This window comes from Somniosus microcephalus, chromosome 4, assembly GCF_052327205.1.
Source record: "Somniosus microcephalus isolate GS21.2 chromosome 4, FLI_Smic_1.0, whole genome shotgun sequence".
Taxonomy (NCBI): Eukaryota; Metazoa; Chordata; class Chondrichthyes; order Squaliformes; family Somniosidae; genus Somniosus; species Somniosus microcephalus.
Genome location: NC_140990.1, coordinates 217,229,341 through 217,252,587, shown reverse-complemented (window position 1 = coordinate 217,252,587; position 23,247 = coordinate 217,229,341). Strand labels below are relative to the sequence as shown.

Here is a 23,247-nt window from a genome sequence, read left to right as displayed (position 1 = left end):
CTGCTCACCTTGCCAGGCACAGCCATGCCCTCCACCAGCCGCCCGAACCCGCGGTCGCGGAGGTGCGGATTCCTGAGTAGCGGCTCCCGAAGGAGAGCCGCTGCTCCTGACGGGGGAGAGCTCCGCCTGGAAGCGACGTAGTTCCAAACCCATAGTAGTTCCTGGTAGAAGACAGGCAGCTCCCGCAGGCCGGCACGCCTGCCACCCACTTTCGCAAACAGGAGCTGCATGTCGTAATTGAGGCCGTGCAGCTGGCGGAAGAAAAACGTCGCCAGCGCACACCATCTCGGAGGATTCTCGATGTACAGGTATCTCTGCAGCGTCTGAAGATGGAAAGTCGCAGCCTGGGTGCGAAGGCACACCAGCGCCTGACCGCCCTCCCTAAGCGGGAGACACAGAACCGCGGCAGAGACCCAGTGCTTCCTTTTGTCCCAGAAGAAGTCGATGAGCTTCTTCTGCATCTTGGCGACAAACGCAGGGGGAGGGATCAAAGTGACCAACCGGTACCACAACATGGTGGCCACCAGCCGGTTTATGACCAGCGCTCGACCCCTGTAGGACAACACTCGGAGCAGTCCTGTCCAGCGTCCTAGGCGAGCGGTGACTTTGGCCTCCAGCTCTTGCCAGTTCGCCGGCCAGGCGTCCTCGGCAGGGCTAAGGTAGACTCCCAAATAGAGGAGGTGCATGGTGCTCCAGGCGAAAGGCCTGAACTCCTCCGGCAGGGAGTCCACCCGCCACTGACCCACTAGGAGTCCGGAACATTTCTCCCAGTTGCTCTTGGCGGAGGATGCGTCCGAGTAAATCTGCTGGCATTCCCACATCCTCTGCAAGTCAGCAGGATCCGTGACCGTGAGGAGCACGTCATCGGCGTAAGCCGAGAGGACCACCTCCACGCCCGGCCCTTGCAGAGCCAGTCCCGTCAACCTCTTCCGCAAGAGGCGCAGGAATGGCTCCACGCAAACGGCGTATAACTGACCGGACATGGGGCATCCCTGACGCACCCCCCTCCCGAAGCGAAGGGGCGCCGTCAAGGACCCGTTAACTTTAATCAGACACTCCGCGGCGGCATACAGAAGTCGGATCCGGGCGACGAAATGCGTCCCGAACCCGAATGCGCACAGAGTCCCGAAGAGATACTCGTGATCCACCCTGTCGAACGCCTTCTCCTGATCCAGGGAAAGGAAGGCGACCGACAGACCAGCCCTCTGGGAGTGGTGGACCAGGTCCCGGACCAGATGGATGTTATCGTGGATGGTCCGGCCCGGGACCGTGTAGGACTGGTCGGGGTGGATCATGTGGGCCAGCACGGTGCCAAGGCGAGCAGACATGGCCCTTGCAAAGATTTTATAGTCCGTGCTGAGGAAGGAGACCGGGCGCCAGTTCTTAAGGAGGCGGAGATCGCCCTTCTTAGGCAGCAGGACAATGACCGCCCTGCGCCAAGAGAGGGGCATCTCCCCGGTCGCCAAGCTTTCCCCCAGGACCCGCGCGTAGTCGCCCCCCAAGACGTCCCAGAACACCCTGTGGAACTCCACGGTCAGCCCGTCCAGCCCCGGGGACATTCCCCTAGAGAGCTGGTGGAGGGCGCCGGTCAGCTCCGCCAGGCTTAGCGGAGCATCCAATTTTTCGGCGCCCTCCGGGCTGACCTTCGGCAGGTCCTCCCACAAAACTCTGCGCGCATCCTCGCTGGACGGATCCGGAGAGAACAGAGCCCCGTAGTAGGCACGGGTCTCCGTGCTGATTCCCTCCGGATCCGAGACCAGAGATCCGTCGTCGGCCAGCAGCCCCAAGCGCTGCCTACGGACCCCCCGTCTTTTTTCCAGCAAGTAGAAGAAGGGGGAGCCGCGGTCCAGGTCCCGCAGGAGCTGGATCCGCGACCTCACGTACGCGCCTCGGGACCTGACGAGCTGCAGGTCCTTCAGCGCGCCCTTCTTCTCTTCGTACACCTTCCGCAGGGCCGGGTCCTCAACGACCTGACCGAGACGGGACTCCAGGTCGAGCACCTCCTTCTCCAACCACCCGACCCGGGCCTCCCACCTCTTGGTCGACCCCTTCGCATACTCCTGACAGAAGAGATGGACGTGAGCCTTGCCCATGTCCCACCATAGCCTCAAGGAGGGGAAGCCCGCCCCGCTTCCTTCTCCAGTCGGCCCAGAACCGACGAAACGAATCCCGGAACCGCGCGTCCTCCAGCAGCAGGTTGTTAAAATGCCAGTACACGGACCCCCTCCCCGCGCGCGCAGCGGAGCGAGCTCCGCCCACACCAGGTGGTGGTCCGTGCATGGCACCGGCCGCATGGAAGCCACCGGAACGCAGGAGACGTACGCCCGGGAAATGTAGAGGCGGTCGATTCTGGACCTTCCTCCCCCAGACCTCACGCTAGTGAAGGCGCTGGAGTCGGGGTGGAGATTTCGCCAGACGTCCACCAAGTCGAAGGACCCGACCAGGTCCCTCAACTTCTCCGTCGCCGCCGGGCTTCGCGGGGGACCTGAACGGTCCCTCGCCTCGAGGATGCAGTTAAAATCCCCCCCCGAGGATGACGCACTCGCCCACGTCGATGGAGCCCAAAAGAGCGGACACTTTTTCGAAGAAGCGCACTTGCTGTGCATCGGTCTGAGGGGCGTACACGTTCACTAGATGAAGCGGCACGCCCCCCAGGCGAACAGTGACCTGGAGCAAGCGGCCCGGCCCGTGCTCCTTGACCCCCAAGATCTCCGGCTGAAAATGCGGGGCCATCAAGATAGCCACCCCGCTGGAATGGTTGGAGAGGTGACTCATGCTGACCCCTCCTTGCCACTCCAGGAGCCACGTGGCTTCGTCTCCCAGAATGGTGTGGGTTTCTTGCAGGAAGCACACCGCATACTTCCCGTCCCGAGGGACCGAGAAGTTATTGAATCTGCGGCGCGCATCCCTGCTGCCGTTGATGTTGAGGCTGGCTATGGTTATCTTCATGCCAGAAGCAGAGTGCAACCTCTACCTACACCTAACGGGGGGAGGAAGCGCAGCCGCTGGTCAGCCGCCACCTCCTCAGCAGCCCAGTGAGGAACATTCTGAGCCGATGCAGCTCGAGCGGGTTCACGCCCTCGTCCGCACCCATGATCTTAACGGCGGCGCGGACGGACACGATGAGCAGCGCCAGCTCCGACCACCTGTCAAGGGCCAGCCAGACCTTATTGCGCCGACCCAGGCACGTGGCTATAAAATCCCGGAGTTCCCTTACGGGAATGAGGGGAGACCCGGCAAGGGGCACGAGGTCATCCATCGCCTCGTCGGCGCTGGAGTCTGAATCGTCCTCCGTGCCCATCACCGAGTCCCCATCCTCCTCCAGGGGGTCGTCACCAGCGGCCGACCCATCCGCCGCGCAGTGCGCAGCGAACGGCTCGGCCGCACCAGCCAACCCCGCCTCCGCCCGGATCCCACCCCCAGGATCGGCGGCAGAGGATTCCTCCCTGGGCTCCTCTAGGGGCGCCGGGCCAGAAGACGGCGGCGGTTCAGAGTCCCCCTCCGCCCCAGATGCCGGAACGACTGGAGAAACCGGGGAGAGAACAATTCCCAGCTCCATCCAGTACGTCCGGCACCAGAGACGCAGCCAGGGGGCCATCCTCCTCCCCGCCACCAACCTCCGACCCAGTGGATGGGGTGTTTTGAATTAAAACCTCTACCAGGTCGAGCAGCCGCTGGGAGATGTCCGGGTCGCATTGGGCGAGTTCATTTTCCTCGAGCTCGTCCGACCCAGACCCCAGGCCGCCCGACCCGGCGAGGGGTAATGGTACAGATAAAATATCAATGTCTGCCGCGGGTTGTCTCGCGCCCACCCCCACGGGCAGGGTCTCGTCCCCATCCCCGGGAGGCACGCGCCGGACGGACACATCTGCCTCAGCCTCCCGAGGGACAGGCGACCCCCGCCAATCGCCGGTGGTGATGACAGCGGGGGAGGGGGGCGCAGTACCCGCGGCGGGCGATGACTCCCCCTGCTCGGAGGGACCTTCCTCCTCCCGGTCCTCCTCCTCTTCCAGGGGGTCGCGCCTTCTTTTTAGCACGGAGGGAGCGAGGGAGACCTCCATGTCTGCAGAGGCCTCCTCCTCAGCTCCCTCCGGCAGAGCAGGTTTGTCGGGTTCCTCGGGCCTGAGCCCGGCCGCAGGTATTGGCGCTTCCGCTATGGCGGTTGCGGCCACAGGCTCGGGCACGAGGCCCCTCCCACTCACGTCTGCCCCGATTAACTCCGCGAGGAGCGCGGGTGTAAGAGGCTTAAGGGGCAAGGGCTGGCCCTCCACGGGGGGACCCGCCCTAAGGTGTTTTGATTTTTTCCGCGCCTTCTTTCCAGCCAGACGCGCTCCCTCTCCCCTGCCGGAGGCCTTGGTGGCATCGGCCTCCGACGTCGACCGCGCATCAGCGGTTCCCGACGCGCGGGCAGATCCGGGGGGAGAAGCGGCGGCGGCGCCAGCCTCGGCTGCACTAGATGATCTGGTGGCCTTGGAGGCAGGGCAGTTTTTCCGAATGTGCCCCACCTCCTTGCAGGCGTGGCACCGCACACCGTCCGACGTCCAGAAGACGCAAAAGGCGGTCCCCTCGTGGGGGTCGATGAACGCTCCGTCGGTGTACTCCTCCCGCGCCAGCTGGATAAACAGCTGGCGCCGGAAGGAGAAGACGTGGCGAAGGCTGGCCTCCCGGAAGCCGAGCAAGATGGGTGTGATCCCCGACCTCACCTCCCCAAGTTGGCGTAAATGGGGAAGGAGGAGCTCACCAGGAACATAGGGCGGGACGTTAGAAATGACGATCCTCTGCGCGGTGGCCTCGAGTAGATCCACCAGCAGGAAGGTCCCGCCCACGGTGAGCCCCTTGGCGACGGCCAGGGACACGGCCCGCTCCAACCCCAGGAAGAACACCGCCTTCCCATACATTTTTGAGGCCGCGACGATGGCTGAGGGGCCGACAACCCCAGCCATGGCTTTAACGCAGGTCTCAATGGTCATAGTGGGGTGAGTGTAGCTCCTCACCCCAAGCTTTTTTGTTATCAATCTGAATGGTGACGGGGCAGCAGAAGCAGCGGGAGCAGCTGTGGCTGTGGCTGCCACTCCCGCATCAGTCCTGGCTAGCCCCGCCACCGGTGAAGATGCAGTCGCCATTCTGGGGTGTTTTCTTAAAAGGGCTACACTCACCCCAAGTCACAGGCCTGAAGGTGTTAATTGTGGCCTCAGGTATTTTTTGGTCCTCTATTGAGCAGAGGGAGCTGTTTAAATTGAAGGCACACCTCTCCCCTTATTGATTAGAATTGGGAGAGGGGCCTTCTCCCCTCTGCTCAATAGGTAATTAAAATATAGATAGATGAGGTGCCTTTTGAGAGGAAGGCAGAGAGAGAGAGACAACGAGAGAGAGAGAGGGGGGGTTGGGAAGGAGGGAGGCCGCAAGGGCAGGGTTGCCACTCAGGATGGTGAGTGGGTGTTGGCAGGGGTGCACTCTCTGATGGAAAAATTAAAGTCTTTGAAGGTGGTCTTCTGGCAGGGGGAGAAGATGTCTTCACCTGGGAAAGCTGGAGATGCACCAGGCTCAGTCCCACACCAGGTCTTAACGATGTATTAATTGGGCTGTTCGCCTAGGCAGCTCCAACTATCCCAGGCCAGGCAATAGGAAGGGGTGCTTATTAGTGGTGTGGTGTGGTGACACACACACACACACACACACACACACACACACACACACACACACACTTTTTTCTTCTTTTCTCCCCCCACCAAAAATACAAAGTCTTTGGGAGAGTGCACCAAATAACACCCACCTGTAGATGTTCTGAAAAGATGATGTTGTTCTTCCCTCCTTCCAAACAGTTGGTGGTTGTTGGTTGTTTCTCTCCCCTCTCTCCCTCTCCTGAAGTGGAGGCCAATTTGGGGAGGCAGTAATGGAAAGGCCTCTCCCCTGGTTGGTGTTGTTGCTGGCCTCCTTTCTCCTTCTCTTCCTCTGTCCTCTCTCTCCAGGCACCTCAGTTGCTGTGATGATGAGGTGGAGGTGGTGGTCTTACGTTCTCCTCCTCTTCCTGGTCAGGAGACCACCACTTTCCACTCTCCACTCTCCTAGTCTGGCTGCTCCTTCTCCTTGTGTGCTGCTGCACAGCCAGCAATGCTGAGAATGAGGTCTGAACAGAGGGGAACGTCAGACTGAAGTACAGAAGCTTGCTAGGGCCTTTTATACAGGTGTGGTTACTGCCGGTACTGCAGTATAAAATCAGTTCTCCTCTTAAAAGGCACATACACAACAATTCCTCCCCTTTTAGATAAACAGTACATAACATTCATTTAACAACTAAATAATAACTAATTACAATTACAATTTTCTCGGTACTATATACATCAACTGAAATAATTATTTATAAGTTCAGTCTTTGAGGAGGCTTCCTGATCCTGACTGGATAGCGCCTTTCTCGAGTATCCTGTTCTTGCGGTGGAGTCGATTCTGGCTCATTGTCATTGGTTGGTTCGTCAGCTTCCAATACCACTGCTTCTGAGGTAGACGCAATCTGTACTTCGGGTTCATTACCAGGTGCACATCCTCGTGGTATAGGTTTGGCTTGTTCCTGTGACTCTAGAATCTGGTCAGCATGGCGTCTCACGATGCTCTCTCCAACGTCCACTGTGTACATTAGTGGTCCTTGCTGTGTGCCTATCGTTCCTGGCTGCCATTTTTCTGTTCGGTAGTCGCGGGCCAAGACTGGTTGTCCTATCTCGAAGCTCCTGGTTGGCTTCTCATTGATGTGCTGGAATTGCTTATGCTCAACATCTCGTCTTATGTTTGGTTTGAGCAAATCCAGGCGACATCTTGGCCTTCGGTTGAAGAACATTATGGCTGGAGCTTGGTTGGTGACTGCATGTGTCGCATTCCGGTAAGCAAACAAGAAATTATCTACCTTGTGTTGTAGTGGTATGTCGTCATTATACATCGCCTTTATTGCCTTTTTAAAGGTCTGAACAAACCTCTCAGCCAATCCATTTGTGGCTGGATGATATGGGGCAGATGTGTAATGTTTCACCCCATTATTCCTCAGAAACCTCCGGAAATCCTCGGACACGAACTGTGGCCCATTGTCGGAGCAAATCTGTTCTGGCAAGCCATTCCTGGTGAAGATGGTCCGTAGGACTGCAATAGTTTTCTCCGTGGTGGTGGAGGACATTTTGATGACCTCTGGCCATTTCGAATGGGCGTCCACAGCGATTAGGAACATTGAGTCCATAAATGGACCAGCAAAATCAATGTGTACCCATTGCCATGGAGATGAGGGCCACTCCCATGGATGTAGCGGAGCCTGTGGTGGAGCGTTTTGGACCTTGTGGCATCCTGTGCATCTCTTGGTCATATCCTCGATTTCTTTATCGATTCCCGGCCACCACACAAACGCCCTGGCTAGGCTCTTCATTTTTACCCCTCCCAGATGACCCTCATGAAGCTCATTGAGCACTCTATCTCTCAACTTGGGTGGAATTACCACTCGGGATCCACACATCAAGGTCCCCCGGCACACTGACAGCTGTTCTCTCCTTGGCGAGAATGCTGGCAACAGTGAGTCGCCATGTGCTGGCCAGCCCTTCACCGTCAAATCATAGACCCGAGAGAGTGTCGGGTCATTTCGGGTTTCCTTCTCTATACTTGAGTTTCTAACAGGCAGACATTCGACTATGGTCGCATGGAATATCTCAACAGGGTCCACTGCAGGTGCTTCCTCTACCATAGGCAACGGTAGGCGCGACAGCCCATCAGCATTTCCATGCTGCTTCGTACCCTTGTACTCTATGTCGTACTGATGTGCCCCTAGCAAAAGTGACCATCTTTGCAGCCGTTGTGCCGTCATCACCGGAACGCCCTTCTTTGGGTTAAAAATGGAGACAAGGGGCTGATGATCAGTCAGTAGGGTGAATTTCTGCCCGTGCAGATAGTGATTGAACTTCTTCACCCCCCACACCAGGCTGAGGGCCTCCCTGTCAATCTGGGCGTAGTTACGCTCGGCTGAGGTTAACGAGCGCGACGCAAAGGCTATTGGCCTCTCTGAACCGTCAAGGAATTTGTGTGACAGCACCGCTCCAATGCCGTAGGGAGACGCATCACATGCCAACCGAATCGGTAGTGTTGGGTTGTAGTGGGCCAATACTCCTTTTGAAGTGATTAGGCATTTACACTTCTGAAAGGCACGCTTACACTCATCACTCCATTTCCATGTTACTCCAGTTTGCAGCAGGGCATTCAGTGGGTGCAGAATTGTAGATAAATTCGGCAAGAACTTATGGTAGTAGTTCACCAGCCCGAGAAACGACCTCAGTTGCGACACATTTTCCGGTGCTGGAGCCTTGACTACAGCCTCAATCTTGTCCGGCGACTTATGCAACCCTTCCTCATCAATCATGTGGCCACAATACGAGATTTGTCTCCTGAAGAACTCGCATTTGGGGCGGTTGGCTCGTAGCCCATATTCCTGCAATCTCGTGAGCACCTGCTCCAGGTTGGCAAGGTGTTCACTGTCATTTTCGCCCGTAACCAGGATGTCGTCCAAATAACACTGGGTCCCTGGGATCCCTTGCAGGACTTGTTCCATCGCCCTCTGCCAAATAGCTGGGGCTGATGCTACCCCGAATACCAGTCGATTGTACTGGTAAAGGCCTTTGAGTGTTTATCGTGAGGTATTTCCTAGATGCTTCTTCCACCTCCATTTGTAGATACGCTTGGGCCAGATCAATCTTCGTAAAGCGTTTCCCTCCAGATAGTGAGGCGAAAATATCTTCTATCCGTGGAAGTGGATATTGTACTGTGTGCAGGACTGGGTTCACAGTTACCTTGAAGTCCCCACAGATGCGAACCTTCTTCGGCTCCCCAGGCGTGCTGCTCAATGATTTCTTCATTACAGGAATGATGGGTGTGGCCCACTCGCTCCAGTCCACCTTGGCCAGCACACCCGAATACTCCAGACTCTCCAGTTCTGCTTCAACAGCTGGGCGGATCGCGTACGGCACCGGTCTGGCCTTAAAAAATTTTGGGTTTGCGTTATCTTCGATTTTTATCGTTGCCTTTACTCCTTATAGAGTCCCAAGTCCTTGTTGGAACACCTCTTTCGCGTCAGTTAGAATTTGTGACAGTCGTCCAGGTGTGACGTCATCATCCTTTTTGTCAGTCACAGTTAGCGCCTGAATGGAATGCCAATCCAATTGTATTTTTCGGATCCATTCACGTCCCAATAATGGTGGTCCTCCATCTTGTAGTATATATAGATACAGTTTCTGTGTTTCCTTGCCGTTATATTTAACTGGCACCCTTATTTTTCCTCTGGGGTAGACTTTTTGCCCCGTGTATGTCAATACAATGGACGCGTCCTTTAAGGGTATGTGTGAGAATAGCCGCTCATAGTCTCATCGATTCATGACAGTTAGGGCTGATCCTGTATCCAATTCCATCTTTACTTGGGACCCTGCTATCATGAGGGTGACCCAAATGGTTCGGTGATCCTCCTTTGCGATCAAGTTGTGTAACTTTAGACAACTTAGTCTCCTGCTCCCGGAGTCGTTATCACTCTCCTGATCTTCCGAACTACTGTCTGTCATTTTTTTTACTTTCTTGTACTTTTCCTTAGTAGTTCTTGTAGTGTTGGTTTTCTTTCCCAACCTGCAGACTCCTGCTATATGTCCCATTTTCCCGCATTGCCTGCATACTTTGTCCTTAAACCAGCAGTCCTTCTGATCATGGGTTGTTCTGCCGCAGCGATAGCACTTTCCTGCTCCATACGCCATTTCGTTAGCGCTGTATTCTTGTGGTTTCTGTTGTATTTCCGCAGCTCCCCGTGCTGCTGCTTCGTAGGATACTGCCACGCTGAAAGCCTGTTCTAGCGTCAGGTCCTTTTCCGAAAGTAGTCGTTTCTGGGTCCCTTCACTCTGGAGCCCGCAGACAAACTTATCCCGTAAGGTGTCTGCCAGTCCTGCTCCAAACTGGCAATGCTTCAATAACTTGCGTAGTTCCGTAAGATAGTAATCATTGTTCACATCTCTGTGCTGGTTTCTTTTATGGAACTTGAATCTTTCTGCTATCAGCAGTGGTGTAGGGTTTAGGTGTTCCTGTAAGATATTAACAATCTCTTCAAAACTTTTCTCCATTGGTTTAGCTGGGGTAATTAAATTCCGCAATAGGCCGTACGTTCTCGCGCCCATTAAATTTAATAATACCGACGCCTTCTTTCCATTGGCCACCTCATTGGCATTGCAGTACACTTCAATTCTTTCCACATACGTGGTCCAGTCTTCTACCTCGTTGTCGAAAGCAGTGATACTGCCGCTCTTCGGCATCTTGTGTGATTTAAAATGGCGCCTCCCGCGCTTTTTCTTCTTCCCCAATGGAATAAAATGGCGCCTCCCGCGCTTTTCCTTCTTCCCCAATGGAATAAAATGGCGCCTCCCGCGCTTTTCCTTCTTCCCCTTGTTGCCACGCTGCTCTTAGCGTTCTACAGGGTAATGGCAGCGACCCGCGGCTTCGGCGCGTCTCACTTTTCCTTCCCCTCGTTTATTTTCTCTCCGCTGCCCAGTTCTTGAGCACCGACCGCGCCCTGTACGCTCCACCCTCTCTCTCTCTTTTTCCTCCCGGCGACGCTGCGTGGCCCCTTTTGCAGAGCCGCTCGATCGAGCTCGAGCCCGTCGCAGTCCGGAAGGGTCAGCGCACTACCTGCTACCAGCACGATTTGCTGGAACACCTTGACTGGGGAGCCAAGCCCAGCTCTCCACAGCCTCTCCCGCAATTCTCCAAGCACCGATGGATCCTTGGGCGGTTGCCCGCGGTCGACGCCCGTTGCTCAGACTTCGACCTCCAAGAAACTTCTTCTCAGGGAAAGATCCCCGTGAGGTGATGCAGTACCGCAGGTGAGTTCGAACCTGCTCATCGCCACTGTAAAGTCCGCGCCTTAATAATACACGGACTGCGGGAGAACAATTAAACAGGTATTTACTTGAACAGAGGGTAACGTCAGACTGAAGTACAGAAGCCTGCTAGGGCCTTTTATACAGGTGTGGTTACTGCCGGTACTGCAGTATAAAATCAGTTCTTCTCTTAAAGGTACATACACAACAGCTTACTTCAGGTCCAGCAGTGACCGCCTTTGCTTCATTGCTGACCGCAAATTCCAGGCCATTATATACAATATGAAATTTAATATATTCTGGATATAGATTCTTCATCAGAACTGGCTTTCTCTTTTCAGTATTTTCTGTTTTTATTTCAGATCTGCAGCATTTGCAGGTGTATGAGATGTATGGTTCTGGACTCTCCATTTATTTAATCTCTTACGGGAGGTGTATAAACATGGATAAAACTTCAAAGAACAGATTTTTTTCCTAACTTCCAAAGGACCAACAATTTCAGGATATCCATTCAACATTGCATTCTACTTTCTTCAGCCCTACACAGTTTATTCCACAGATGACATTTCAATGGACTCGAAAAGCAATATCGTCCATAGATTATAGGCAGAAATAACATGTGTTTGTCCTAGGTGTCTATAGTTATCTCTACAAGTTTCATTTTCATAACCAGATATCCATCCACCTACTTTTTAAAAGGAATTAATCGACAGTAACCACATTTTTCAAGAGTCTATTCCATATGATTGTACTCTGTTGGTAGGGAAGGGTTGGTATTTGAATCACCAGAGTTGCTTAAGACTTGCTAATTTTGTACTGAGGCCTTCCAGATATGTGATTACAGTTTAAGTCATTTAACTTAAATTGTGGTTATTTTCACATCGGCAGTGCCCATTGTTTTTAACATATAGATAATGGCCCTGAATTTGCGGTCAGAGGCTTCCCGCGGAGAAATGCCTCTGATCCACAAATAAAATGCCCACGTACCTGGTGGTCCGGGAGGTACAGAGACTCGCGGTCCTGGGCCTCTCCGGGTATGCGCGGGAAGAGACCCACGTATCCCGGGGTGCAGGAGGTTCGAAAGCGCCCCTGGGATTACCTGGGCTGGCCCATCCAATAAAAGAAGGGGATCCCCATTCATGCTTATGGGGATTCTGTATGTACGGAAACCCCATAAGCGTGAATGGGAATACCCAAAAAAATACACCTACACTTTGAAATAAAAAAAATTTAAATCACGTTTAAAATTAATTAAAATGGCATTTAATTAAATATTTTAAAAAAAATTTAATTCTTTGAAAAATAAATGTACATGTTTTAAAGGGGCTAAAAATAAACTTACCTTGTTTCACAGGTTTTTTAATGTATAAATTAGTGATAAAATTTTATTTTTCTGTTTCTTTAAACACTTACGCTGGTAAAAGCAGGCCTTACCAGGCGTAAACATTTCACAGGCATTCACTGGGCAGAATAGCCCAACTCAGCGCCAGCGGATGCCCTTTTCCCGGGGTTTCTTTGCATCTGTCAAGAAAATTCCCTGAAAATCCGGACCTTCCACAGCCCTTATGGCCTCTCATAATTTTCTCCAATAGGAACAGATCTAGTTCGACCAGCTTATTCTTATAACCTATTAACTCTCACCAATGCATCTATTGAAGGTAGAGTACATAGTTATATCAAGTCTACAGCATAGAAAATAGCCATTCGGCCCAATGGTCTATGCCAGTCTTTATGCTCCACATGAGCCTCCTCTCACACCTCTTCATCTAACCTGATCAGCATGTCCTTCTATTCCTTTCTCCCTCGTGTGCTTATCTAGCTTCCCCTTAAATGCATCTATACTATTTGCCTCAACTACACAACTACTAGCGAGTTCCACATTCTCACCACTCTTTGGGTAAAGAAGTTTCTCCTGAATTTCCTATTGGATTTATTAGTGTCTATCAATCCCTTTCATTATCTTAAAGATCTCTATCAGGTCACCCCTCAGCCTTCTCTTTGATATATAAAAGAGCCCCAACCTGTTCAGCTTTTCCTGATAAGTATATCCTCTCAGTTCTGGTATTATCCGTGTGAATCTTTATTGCACCTTCTTCAATGCCTCTATATCCTTTTAATAACATGAAGACCAGAACTGTGCACAATACTTCAAGAGGGAAAAATTCAGTATCGACTTTTTGGGGCGCTAACTAGCGCTGGCGACCGCAAAATTGAGTTTCAGCGCACCAAGAGGGAAGTGGAGTGCTAAATCAAGCGCTACACACTTCTCTTAGGGCGCTAATGTCGGAGAGCGGGGCGCTACCTTCAGAGCGCTAATCAAGTTCCGGCGCTGTCAATTAGAGAGTGCTCAGACAGACTGGCGCGTTCCAGTTCTTAAAGGGGAGGTTCAATCATGCTGCACAGCCTCACTCTGATCATTGCTGCTTGTGAACTGGACCTGCAAGCCTTCACTCCAAGAAGTTATCAGAGGCCCAGAGAGTTCTGGTCACGGCTGTGGAACGCCAATGGGCAGTGCTCTTCCCAGATACTGGCAGTAGGCCATTGCCACAGGCCTTTAGGAGGAAGTGGAGGGAGATCGCCCAGGACGTGTCGGCCAGCAGTGTTGCTCACAGAACTCTCACCCAGTGCCAGAAGTTCAACGACCTCACTCAGGTGGTCAGGGTGAGTACATGTATTAAAAACCTCTACATGCCACCATCTCAACCTCACTCTGTGCACACACTGTATAAACCACCACATCCCCAACACTCACCCACCAACTATGCCCACCTACTAAAAGTCACATCCACATCTCACACCTTGCATACATTAACAGCAATTCAACTATGGTAGGCACATCTGCCAAGCACAGAGCTGCACACTCACTCACACGCTTTCCTTTTTCTTGGAGGCCAAGCTTGCTCACAACAGGAGGAAGCAACTACGAACAGGAGGTGAGGCGGACCTGCACCCCCTTACAGACCTGGAGGAGCAAGTGGTGCGCATCATTGGGGCCCAGGTCGTGGGTGCTGTGGCTGTCGAAGACGTCGACCCACTTGGGGACAACAACGGTTTGTTCATCACCTCTCCCTCTTCTCTTACACCACTTCCCCCTCACCAGAAGTCTTTCCCACTTTCCATCTAAGTATACTGCCTTTATTCCTTGCCCCCTTCCTGCCCCCCTCCCCTGAGCTTAACCCCACTCTTGGGCCTTTATGCTTTCAGTAATCAGCCACCACATGACCAGCCTGTCCCTCACCCTCCCAGTGGCAGTGACGCGGGAGAGGAGGAGGAAGAACAAGCCAGAGCCTCACTGCCTGTGTCTCCCAAAGGCGCTAGGTCTGATAATGGGGCGATGCGGTCGCTGGAGGGGCGCCTAGTGGATGGGTCTGATGTGGGTGAAGCTCCAGGACCCAGCGGGCTGCAGCAACGCTATGGGGAAAGGGAAGTGTGGGGGCCATCTCCCCAGAGGGTGAGTTTGCACGCGAGTTCTGCTGCACAGGACTCAGATGAGGACGTCGATGTGGACAGCAGGCCAGCAATCTGTACTCGAGCAGATTGCTCCGAATGCTGAGGTTCTGCCCCGAGGGAGTAACAATCTGTCGGTCGAGCAGGAAGGTGCTATCCTCTCTCAGGATGACAGCATTTTTGCTCTAACCACTGCCACTCCGCCATTGCACTTGTCGCAGCCTGTAACCCAGCCAGCCCAGACTGCTGCTGCCCATGTTGAGGTGGTGCAGTCTGCAACCGGGCCTTCCAGGCCCAGAGCTGGTCGAGAGCATCCTGCAAGGCCATCTGCAGTCTCTGCCTCCCAGACTCAGCAGCCTTCCACCTGTTATGTTCAGAAATAAATAGACGTTTTCATTATGAACAGCTAGCTTGAGCTAGTCATTTATTCAGCCATGTGGACTAGTGTACAGGCATCCATCTTGACGACTGCCTTGTGGGTAGCCCCCTACTAAACATACAGCTCCACCTAGTGTACCATTCTAGAATGACATGTTACTGATCATTACATCCCCCTTCCTTAGAGGTTAAACAAAATCAATATCAATCAATATCAATCAATCATAACGACATAAACGTCTTCACAACAGTCAACACATTTTCAAAGCTTTACTTTATGAACTCTAAGCTTTTCATTCTTTTATTATAGTTTTCTTTGTACTCAAAGATTAAGTCTATCAGGCTTTTTTACTTCGTGTGTGGATCTTCTCAGCACAGGTAAGTCTGATGTGTTTTCATGAGAGCCTGTATGTGTGTTTGTGTTAGATTGTTCTGGTGGTGAGTGACAAGATTCAGTTGCGGCATTGTCATCGATTTGCTCTTGGATAGTTTCTTGTGTTTTCAGGAGGGAACGGCGGTTCCTCCTGAGAATCTGTCCTTCCTCAGTTCTAACAGTGTATGACCTTGGTCCTACTTCCTCAAGAACGGTAGCTTTCCTGTTCCATGCATCTGGATCCTCAATCCTGACAACATCATCCCTTGTCAATGGTTTCAGAGTTTTGGATGACTTGTCATAGTGTGATTTCTGTTTCAGCTTTAACAGTTGAAGTCTCTGTCTCAGTTCCTTACTCTGCTTTTCTTTTGCACAGCAGGGTAGCGTGGTGCGCAACTTGCAACCCATTAGGAGTTCAGCAGGTGAAGACCACAGTCTAAAGGGGAGGCTCGGTAGCTCAGCAGGGCGAGATAAGGATCAGACTTGCTTTCTGTTGCTTTCTTCAGTAGCTGTTTGAGAACTTGAACACCTTTCTCTGCCTTACCATTCAACTGAGCATACAGAGGATTGGATGTGATGTGCTGAAAGTCATAATGTGCTGCAAACTGTTGCCACTCCTTACAGTTGAAGCACGGACCATTGTCGCTAACGGCAATCCTGGGAATTCCATGTCTGGTGAAGATGGGTTTAACATGCATTATGACACTGCTTGCTGATGTGCTTGAGAGCAGCGCCATCTCAGGATAGTTAGAATAGTAGTCAATCACTATTAGATAGTCTTTACCATTCAAATGAAAGAGGTCCATACCAACCTTTTGCCATGGTGCTGTTGGTAAATCAGCTACTATCATTGGTTCCTTTGCTTGTTTGTTTTGGTGTTTCTGACATGTCTCACATTTGCCTATCATGTTCTCAATGTCCTTACTTATGCCAGGCCGATAAACAGTGTCTCTTGCTCTCCTTTTGCATTTTTCAATTCCGAGGTGTCCCTCATGAATCCTTTTGAGCATGTCTTGACGTAGAGCCTGTGGAATGACTATTCTGTTCTGTTTTAGTAGTAGTCCACTTGCGACACTCAACTCTGACCTGATGTGAAAGTATTTTGGACAAGAACCTTTTGGCCAACCATGATGAATGTTCTCTATTACTGTTTGTAACACTGTATCTTTTACTGTTTCTTCTGCTATTTGCTTTGATTTTGTGTCTGACACGGGCAGCGCAGCAGTGACCATACTCACATGAACATCCACGTCTTCCTCAGTAGAGCTCACATGACTCACTGTGGGTGCGCGGGATAGTGCATCATCTAACACTATGTGTTTGCCTGGTGTGTAGATCAGTTCAAAGTCATATCTTTGCAGCTTCATCATGAGTCATTGAATCCTTGGAGGCATCTCATTCAGATTTTTTTTTATGATGGCAACCAGTGGGCAATGGCCTGTCTCAACTGTGAAGGTGGGAAGTCCATATATGTAGCCATGGAACTTTTCTAGTCCAACTACCAAGCCTAGACATTCCTTTTCAATCTGGGCGTATCGACACTCAGTATCAGTCATAGACCTGGAGGCATAGGCAACAGGCTTCCAATCTTCACCCTCTGCTTGTAGCAAGAACGCGCCTAGGCCATCTTTTGATGCATCCGTTGACATTTTGATTCTCTTTGTTGGGTCAAAGAAGGCGAGTACAGGTGTGGTTGTCAGCACTGTTTCGAGGTTCATCCACTCTTGTTCATGTCTTTCTGTCCATGCGAACTCATTTGTTTTATGTAGCAGGTCTCGCAGACAGGCTGTCTTGGCTGACAAGTTAGGAATGAACTTTCCAATGAAGTTTATCATCCCCATGATGCGTAGCACTCCTTTTTTGTCAGTGGGTCGGGGCATGTTGAGCATGGCGTTTACTTTTTCCATATCTGGCTCTATTCCTTTACCAGATAGATTATCTCCTAGGAAAGTGACTTCCTGGACGCCAAACTGACACTTGGCTTTGTTGAGCTTCAGTCCATTCCGGCGTATGCTCTGTAGCACTTTAGTCAGTCTCTCATTGTGTTCTTTCAGTGTGGAGCCCCAGATGATGATGTCATCAACATAGACCCGAACGCCTTCCAGACCTTCAATTATGTGTTCCATCGCTCTACGAAAGATTTCAGATGCAGATATTATCCTGAAAGGCATTCTGAGGAAACAATACCTGCCAAATGGTGTGTTGAAGGTACAGTATTTGGTGCTCTCTTCATCCAGTTTTAGTTGCCAAAATCCTTGTGAGGCATCGAGCTTTGTGAAGTATCTGGCACCTGACATTTCACTGGAGATTTTTTCTCGCTTGGGAATCTGGTAGTGTTCACGTTTTATGTTTGCATTTAAGTCCTTTGGATCTATGCATACTCTTAGATCATTGTTCTTTTTCTTTACACATACCATGGAGTTAACCCAGTCTGTTGGCTCTTCGACTTTCCTGATGACTCCTAGTGTGGTCATTTTGTCCAGTTCTTTCTTGAGCCGGTCACGCAGGGGTGCTGGAACTCTCCGTGGAGCATGTACCACTGGCTGAGCATCCTCCTTTAGCTGGATCTTGTAAGTGAATGGTAGAACTCCAAATCCTTTGAACACATCCTGGAAATTACTCACTACAGAATCCACTGAGTCATCTGGTCTGCTTATGGCACAGTTTATACGGTAGACTCTCTTGACCAGTTCTAAGTTCTCACAAGCTTTGTCACCTAGTAGTGAATCAAATCCTTCAGCCACAACAGAAAACATGAGATGATGCACTTTGTCTTTGACTGTCACTTTAAGTCTGCATACACCTAAGCTATCTATTTTCTGTCCATTATAGTTCTTCAGTAGTACTGACTTTTTCTGTATTTTGGGCTTTTCTTTCATATTTTTAATGTCACTCATACTGATTAAGTTTGCTTTTGCCTCAGTGTCTAGTTTCAATGTAACTAATGCTCCATTTACCTGCAGTGGCATCATCCATTTGTCCTCTTTTACTGCATTAACTTTATCTTCAGCATTGTCCATTCCTGAGGGCTGCACATTTTCTGTATCCTTTTCGATATTGTCACATGACACCATTCCTACAAAAAATGTCTCACTTAAATCAGTGTCTTCAATCACATTGACTTGTTGCCCTTTCTTTGTTTTTACTTTTGAAAAGCATTGTTTGGCAAAGTGATTCTTTCCATTACATTTTGTGCACATTTTCCCAAATGCTGGGCATTGTCTTGACTGGTGCTGGTAACCACAGCATTTACAATTAAAAATTCCATCCTCTGATTTCTGTTCTGCCCGTTTCTTCCCCTTGTAGGACACAGCACCGACAGCAGCACAGTCACTCATTACAGTCGCATCATTATTAATTTCACTGAAAGTCTTTGCGTGCTGTTGAGCTAGCTCACGTGGCATGGCATATTTTCACAGCCTCCTCCAATGTTAGTTTGGTTTCTCTCAACAAACGTTCCCTGACTTTTTTATCATGAATACCAAACACAATCTGGTCACGAATCATGGATGATTTCAGTTCAGAGAAATTACATGTCTGTGCTTTCAGTTTCAGATCGGTCACAAAGCTATCAAAAGTCTCATTTTGCTGTTGTGTCCGTGAACGGAACACGTACCTCTCATAGGTCTCGTTCTTTTTGGGAGAACAATGTGTATCAAACTTCTTTAGCACATCGTCCATTTTTTTTCTGTCCTCCTCTTGATCAAATACAAACGTATTAAATACCTCTATCGCCTGCGGGCCTGCAACCGTGAGCAGCAATGCTATTTTCCTTGCGTCTGGCTTCGTACCGAATCCGATGGCAGCAATGTATAGTTCGAATTGTTGTTTGAAAGTCCGCCAATTGCAGTCGACATTCCCCATGAGTTTCAAACACTCCGGTGGCTTCAAATTCTCCATGTCGCGTTTCACAATATTCAGCAGATATTACCATTTCTGGTACCATGTTATGTTCATAAATAAATAGACGTTTTCATTATGAACAGCTGGCTTGAGCTAGTCATTTATTCAGCCATGTGGACTAGTGTACAGGCATCCATCTTGACTACTGCCTTGTGGGTAGCCCCCTACTAAACATACAGCTCCACCTAGTGTACCATTCTAGAATGACATGTTACTGATCATTACACCACCAGCCTTGCTGCAGCCACTGGGGCCACATTACGGAGGAGCAGTAGGGTTGGGAGGGGGGAACTCCTAAGGGGAGGGAAATAATTGAAGAGGGAGTAAAGAATACTTTAGTAGCAAATGGGGGTAGTGTGTGTTAATAAATTGATGTGTTTGTAAATATATTGTTTGTGAAAAATTAGTTATGCTTGTAAATAAATATTTGTGTTTGGTAACAAATAGTTCAGTTTGAAAAGGAAGAGTTATGTTTGTTGATAAATGTTTGTTTATGAATAGTTGTGTTTTATAAGAGAGAGCTGTGTTCGATAATAACTTGTTAATTTGACGTTGCACATTTTGTGATGTTCTCATTTGACCTTTGCCTGGTGATAGGGACTGCGAGCTGGATGTAATGATGTGGTTGCGCTGTGCAAACGCCAAGTGCTATATCATTTATTGGAAGCGCTGTCTAATGAGGCGCTCACGCATGGCCCTGGCAGAAGCAAGATTGAGCACCTCCTTTCTCCGTTGTTGCTGCTCATCCTCCTCCTCTTCATCTTCCGCCTGAGGTGGACCTCTAATACCTAGTGGCAATGACTGGGCCAGGTTGTGCAGCATGCAGGACACAACGATGAAAAGGAAGACTCAATCAGGGGAGTACTGCAGGGCTCCTCCAGAGCGGTCAAGGCAGTGGAACCGTTGCTTCGCCACCCCGATAGTCTGTTCGATCAGGTTCCTGGTGGCGGTATGGCCGTCATTGTGTGCGTGCTGAGCAGGAGTGTTGGGGTTCCGGAGGGGTGTCATCAGCCAGATGGCGAGTGGATAACCCTTGTCTCCGAGCAGCCAGCCGTGAGCTTCATGCAGTGGGTGAAACAGTGCTGGGACACCAGTCTGTCGCAGGATGAATGCATCGTGGCTGCTGCCAGGATAGCGGGCATTGATGGCGAGGATGAGCTGTGTGTGGTCGCACACCAACTGAACGTTCAGAGAGTGGTAGTCTTTGTGGTTATGGAACACCTCTGCATTGTGATGAGGTGCTCACAATGCCACGTGGGTGCAGTCAATGGCGCCCTGAACTATGGGGAAGCCCGCTATCCTTGCAAAGCCACATGAGCGTTCGGCCTGCTTCTCTCTGGTGATGGGGAATGAAAGGTACTCCCTTCTCCTTCTGTAGAGAACGTCCGTTACATCCCGGATGCAGCAATGGACGGCGAACTGCGAAATGTTTGCAATATCCTGTTGAAGCCTGGAAGGAGCCGCTGGCATAGAAATTGAGAGCGACTGTGACCTTAACTGCCACTGAGAGAGACATCCTGGTCCTGAGCTCAGGCTGGAGGTCTGGCTGCAGGAGCTGGCAGAGCTCTGTGACCACCCCCTTGCTGAAGCAGAGCCTTCTAAGGCACTGCACCTCTGAGAGATGAATGTAGGAGAAGTGCTCCTGGAAAACCATGGGAGGGTAAGGTCTTCTGTTGCGAGGTCTGTCAGCCCTCCTCCTACCTCTGGCCACCTTTGGCAATCTCTGACTCTGCATCCGCTGCCTCCGACATAGTTGCCAGAGGGCAAGGTGGAGTACCAGTACAGCCCCCATAAATGGGAGGAAAGAGGACGCAGAAATGTTCAGAGCGATACAAGTGAAGAAACTGTTAGAGCAGCATCAAAGCAAAAATGGAAAAAATGTGAATGCAGCCAAAACGCTATCTGACAAGCCAGCAATGAATCTGACCCCCTAATGAACCGGTAAGTGATCCCTTTAAATACCGCCACGGGAGCAGCAAACCCAGGTATCAACGCCTGCTATTTCTGTCATTCCCAGCGCCAAGCGGTAAGTCTAGGGAAGCGACTGAATTTCGCATCCGGGGCACTAACGGGGCATTGCACACTCATTGGCGTCACGGTCTGAGCGGCGCTAGAGGGCCAGGTGCAAGCGCAGGCGCTAAATGCCAACTGAATTTTGCGGGTGGCGTTGGAATCGCCGCGCCCGGGCAATAAGCCCTTAGCGTCCCGCCCGGGCGCTAACAGGAGGCGCTAAGGTACCGAATTTCTAGCCCCACGTTTAGTCTAACCAAGGTTCTATACAAGTTTAGCATAACATCTCTGATTTTCAATTCTATCCCTCTTAGAAATGAATCCCAGTGCTTAGTTTGCTTTCTTTATGACTTTATTGAACTGTGTCGCTACTTTTAGTGATTTGTGTATCTGTATCCCAGATCCCTTTGCTCCACTGCTCCGTTTAGACTCTTATTTTCCAAGCAGTATGTGTCCTCCTTATTCTTCATACCAAAATGCTCCGCCTCACACTTATCTTTGCTAAAAAAAAATAAGCATACCAGTTAAGTGCAAATATAGTAAAACTTCATTTATACTAAATTCTGATAACACATGCCTCTCATTGCCACAAACCTACTGCTGCCCCCACCCCTCACCACCACCCTCCCAACCCCCATTCCACTGGAAATCCACTCTAATCAGCAATGGAGCTAAAATCTTGATTAATGGAATCTTTACTAATTCTCTGAAGTTTGACTGTATATTGACTAAGTATTTCCTATAATATTAAAAATAATTTTGTAAACTTGGCTTTTACCTATTGCCTTCTTTACACTAAGAAGATAATCTTCTTTCATTTCATCTGAAAGTGATTCAATAATATCAGTGTATGTTTTGAGATGGAATGGCACCAAGGATAATACATCTTCCAACCAGCTGTCTTCCATAGGAGCCACATGTTCTGTGTCTATTCCATGGTTAATGTAGTAGTAATACCGCTGTAAAATTAGAAGCCAAGAACATGGAGTTAACAATTGATAATAGTTTACAATAAAATCCTATTAATTACAAGATAAGTTTGTTGATGCTAGTGAAACCACTGACATCATCTTACTCCCTTAATAGTGACATATTGGTTGATAAAACAAGTATTCAGCTTCCAGAGAACCTAAAACCATCTTTCGAGTACTGAAAAACTTCTGACCTGTGATCTAATTTATTAAAATATATGGAAAAGGTGAGAGAGAGGATTGATGCCCCAATGTGTAGTGCTACACTCTTCAATTCCTTGCACTTAAAATTTAGAATAATTTTACAGAATTCAACAGTGGAGCACAAGCATCCCAGGAAACTTTTGGAATGGCACATATACCACCCAAGTGTCCTAGGTTACATGGTACATTCCAATTTCATTAGTTTGAAGCAAAGGAAGATACAGGACAACTGAAAAAGAGCTAAGCAGTTGCATTAGTTTTATATTGGTCCAGTAAGGAACCAGCAGAGACACAATGGGCCAAATGACTCTCCTCTGTACTGTAAATTTCTATGTTCTAAAAACAATCATCTCACTTGCATGACACCCTTGCAATTATAATAAAGTTAACAGCACATATTAAGCAGCAGTATGTCTTTCATATTTTATCTACCAATATGTCACTATTAAGGAGTATGATGATGTTAAATTATTCAATATTAATCTCTGAAATGCTGCTATGCCATTGGCGCCTATCATTTCAATCCTATGTTGTTGTTTATGTTTAAGGGAAGAATGTACATATAAATGAAGTAAGACACTTCTTTTTAAAAAGATCATCAGGGCAAGAACCTCAATCTAAATAGAAATGTAAATCAAAACTCAAATGATTACATTAAATAAAATAATAATTCAGCACTTAATTTTTATATAACTTTGTACTCCAGAAAGTAACACTTAGGTTCTTTGTTCCAGTTAATCCTTTCTTTATTATTATGGTTCGGTGAACAATAATGATAGATTACCTACCTTGTAGAGTCTTTGAAGACCTTACAGGATAGGTAATCCATCTTTCCTCTTCATTCTCCACACGATAGGAGTACAGTCCCCACTATTTATACTGCGCACACTTATGGCGGGCAACCGTCTATACCAGACAATTACGATAACCATTTTCCATTACCACAGAAATCAATTACAATGTATTAAATGCGCCAGCTATTTCTGGCCATTCAGTAAGTTCTTCGCTTACAAATCATTACAGTGAGATTACCTTAATTACTTACTGCTCTGTACCTACCGTTTAAAGGTTCTGACCATTAAAGTTATAG

At 49.7% G+C, this 23,247-nt stretch overlaps 1 protein-coding gene across 2 annotated transcripts in view; it reads right to left on the bottom strand.

The window, feature by feature from the left end:
• Positions 1-23,247, bottom strand: part of dnah7 (dynein, axonemal, heavy chain 7) — an 816,199-nt gene that overhangs the window by 760,320 nt on the left and 32,632 nt on the right. For both annotated transcript variants that reach the window (XM_085985836.1, XM_085985837.1), the window contains exon 6: positions 21,761-21,941. In XM_085985836.1, coding sequence (XP_085841962.1) covers positions 21,761-21,941 — 181 coding nt within the window. The remainder of the gene's footprint in view (positions 1-21,760; positions 21,942-23,247) is intronic.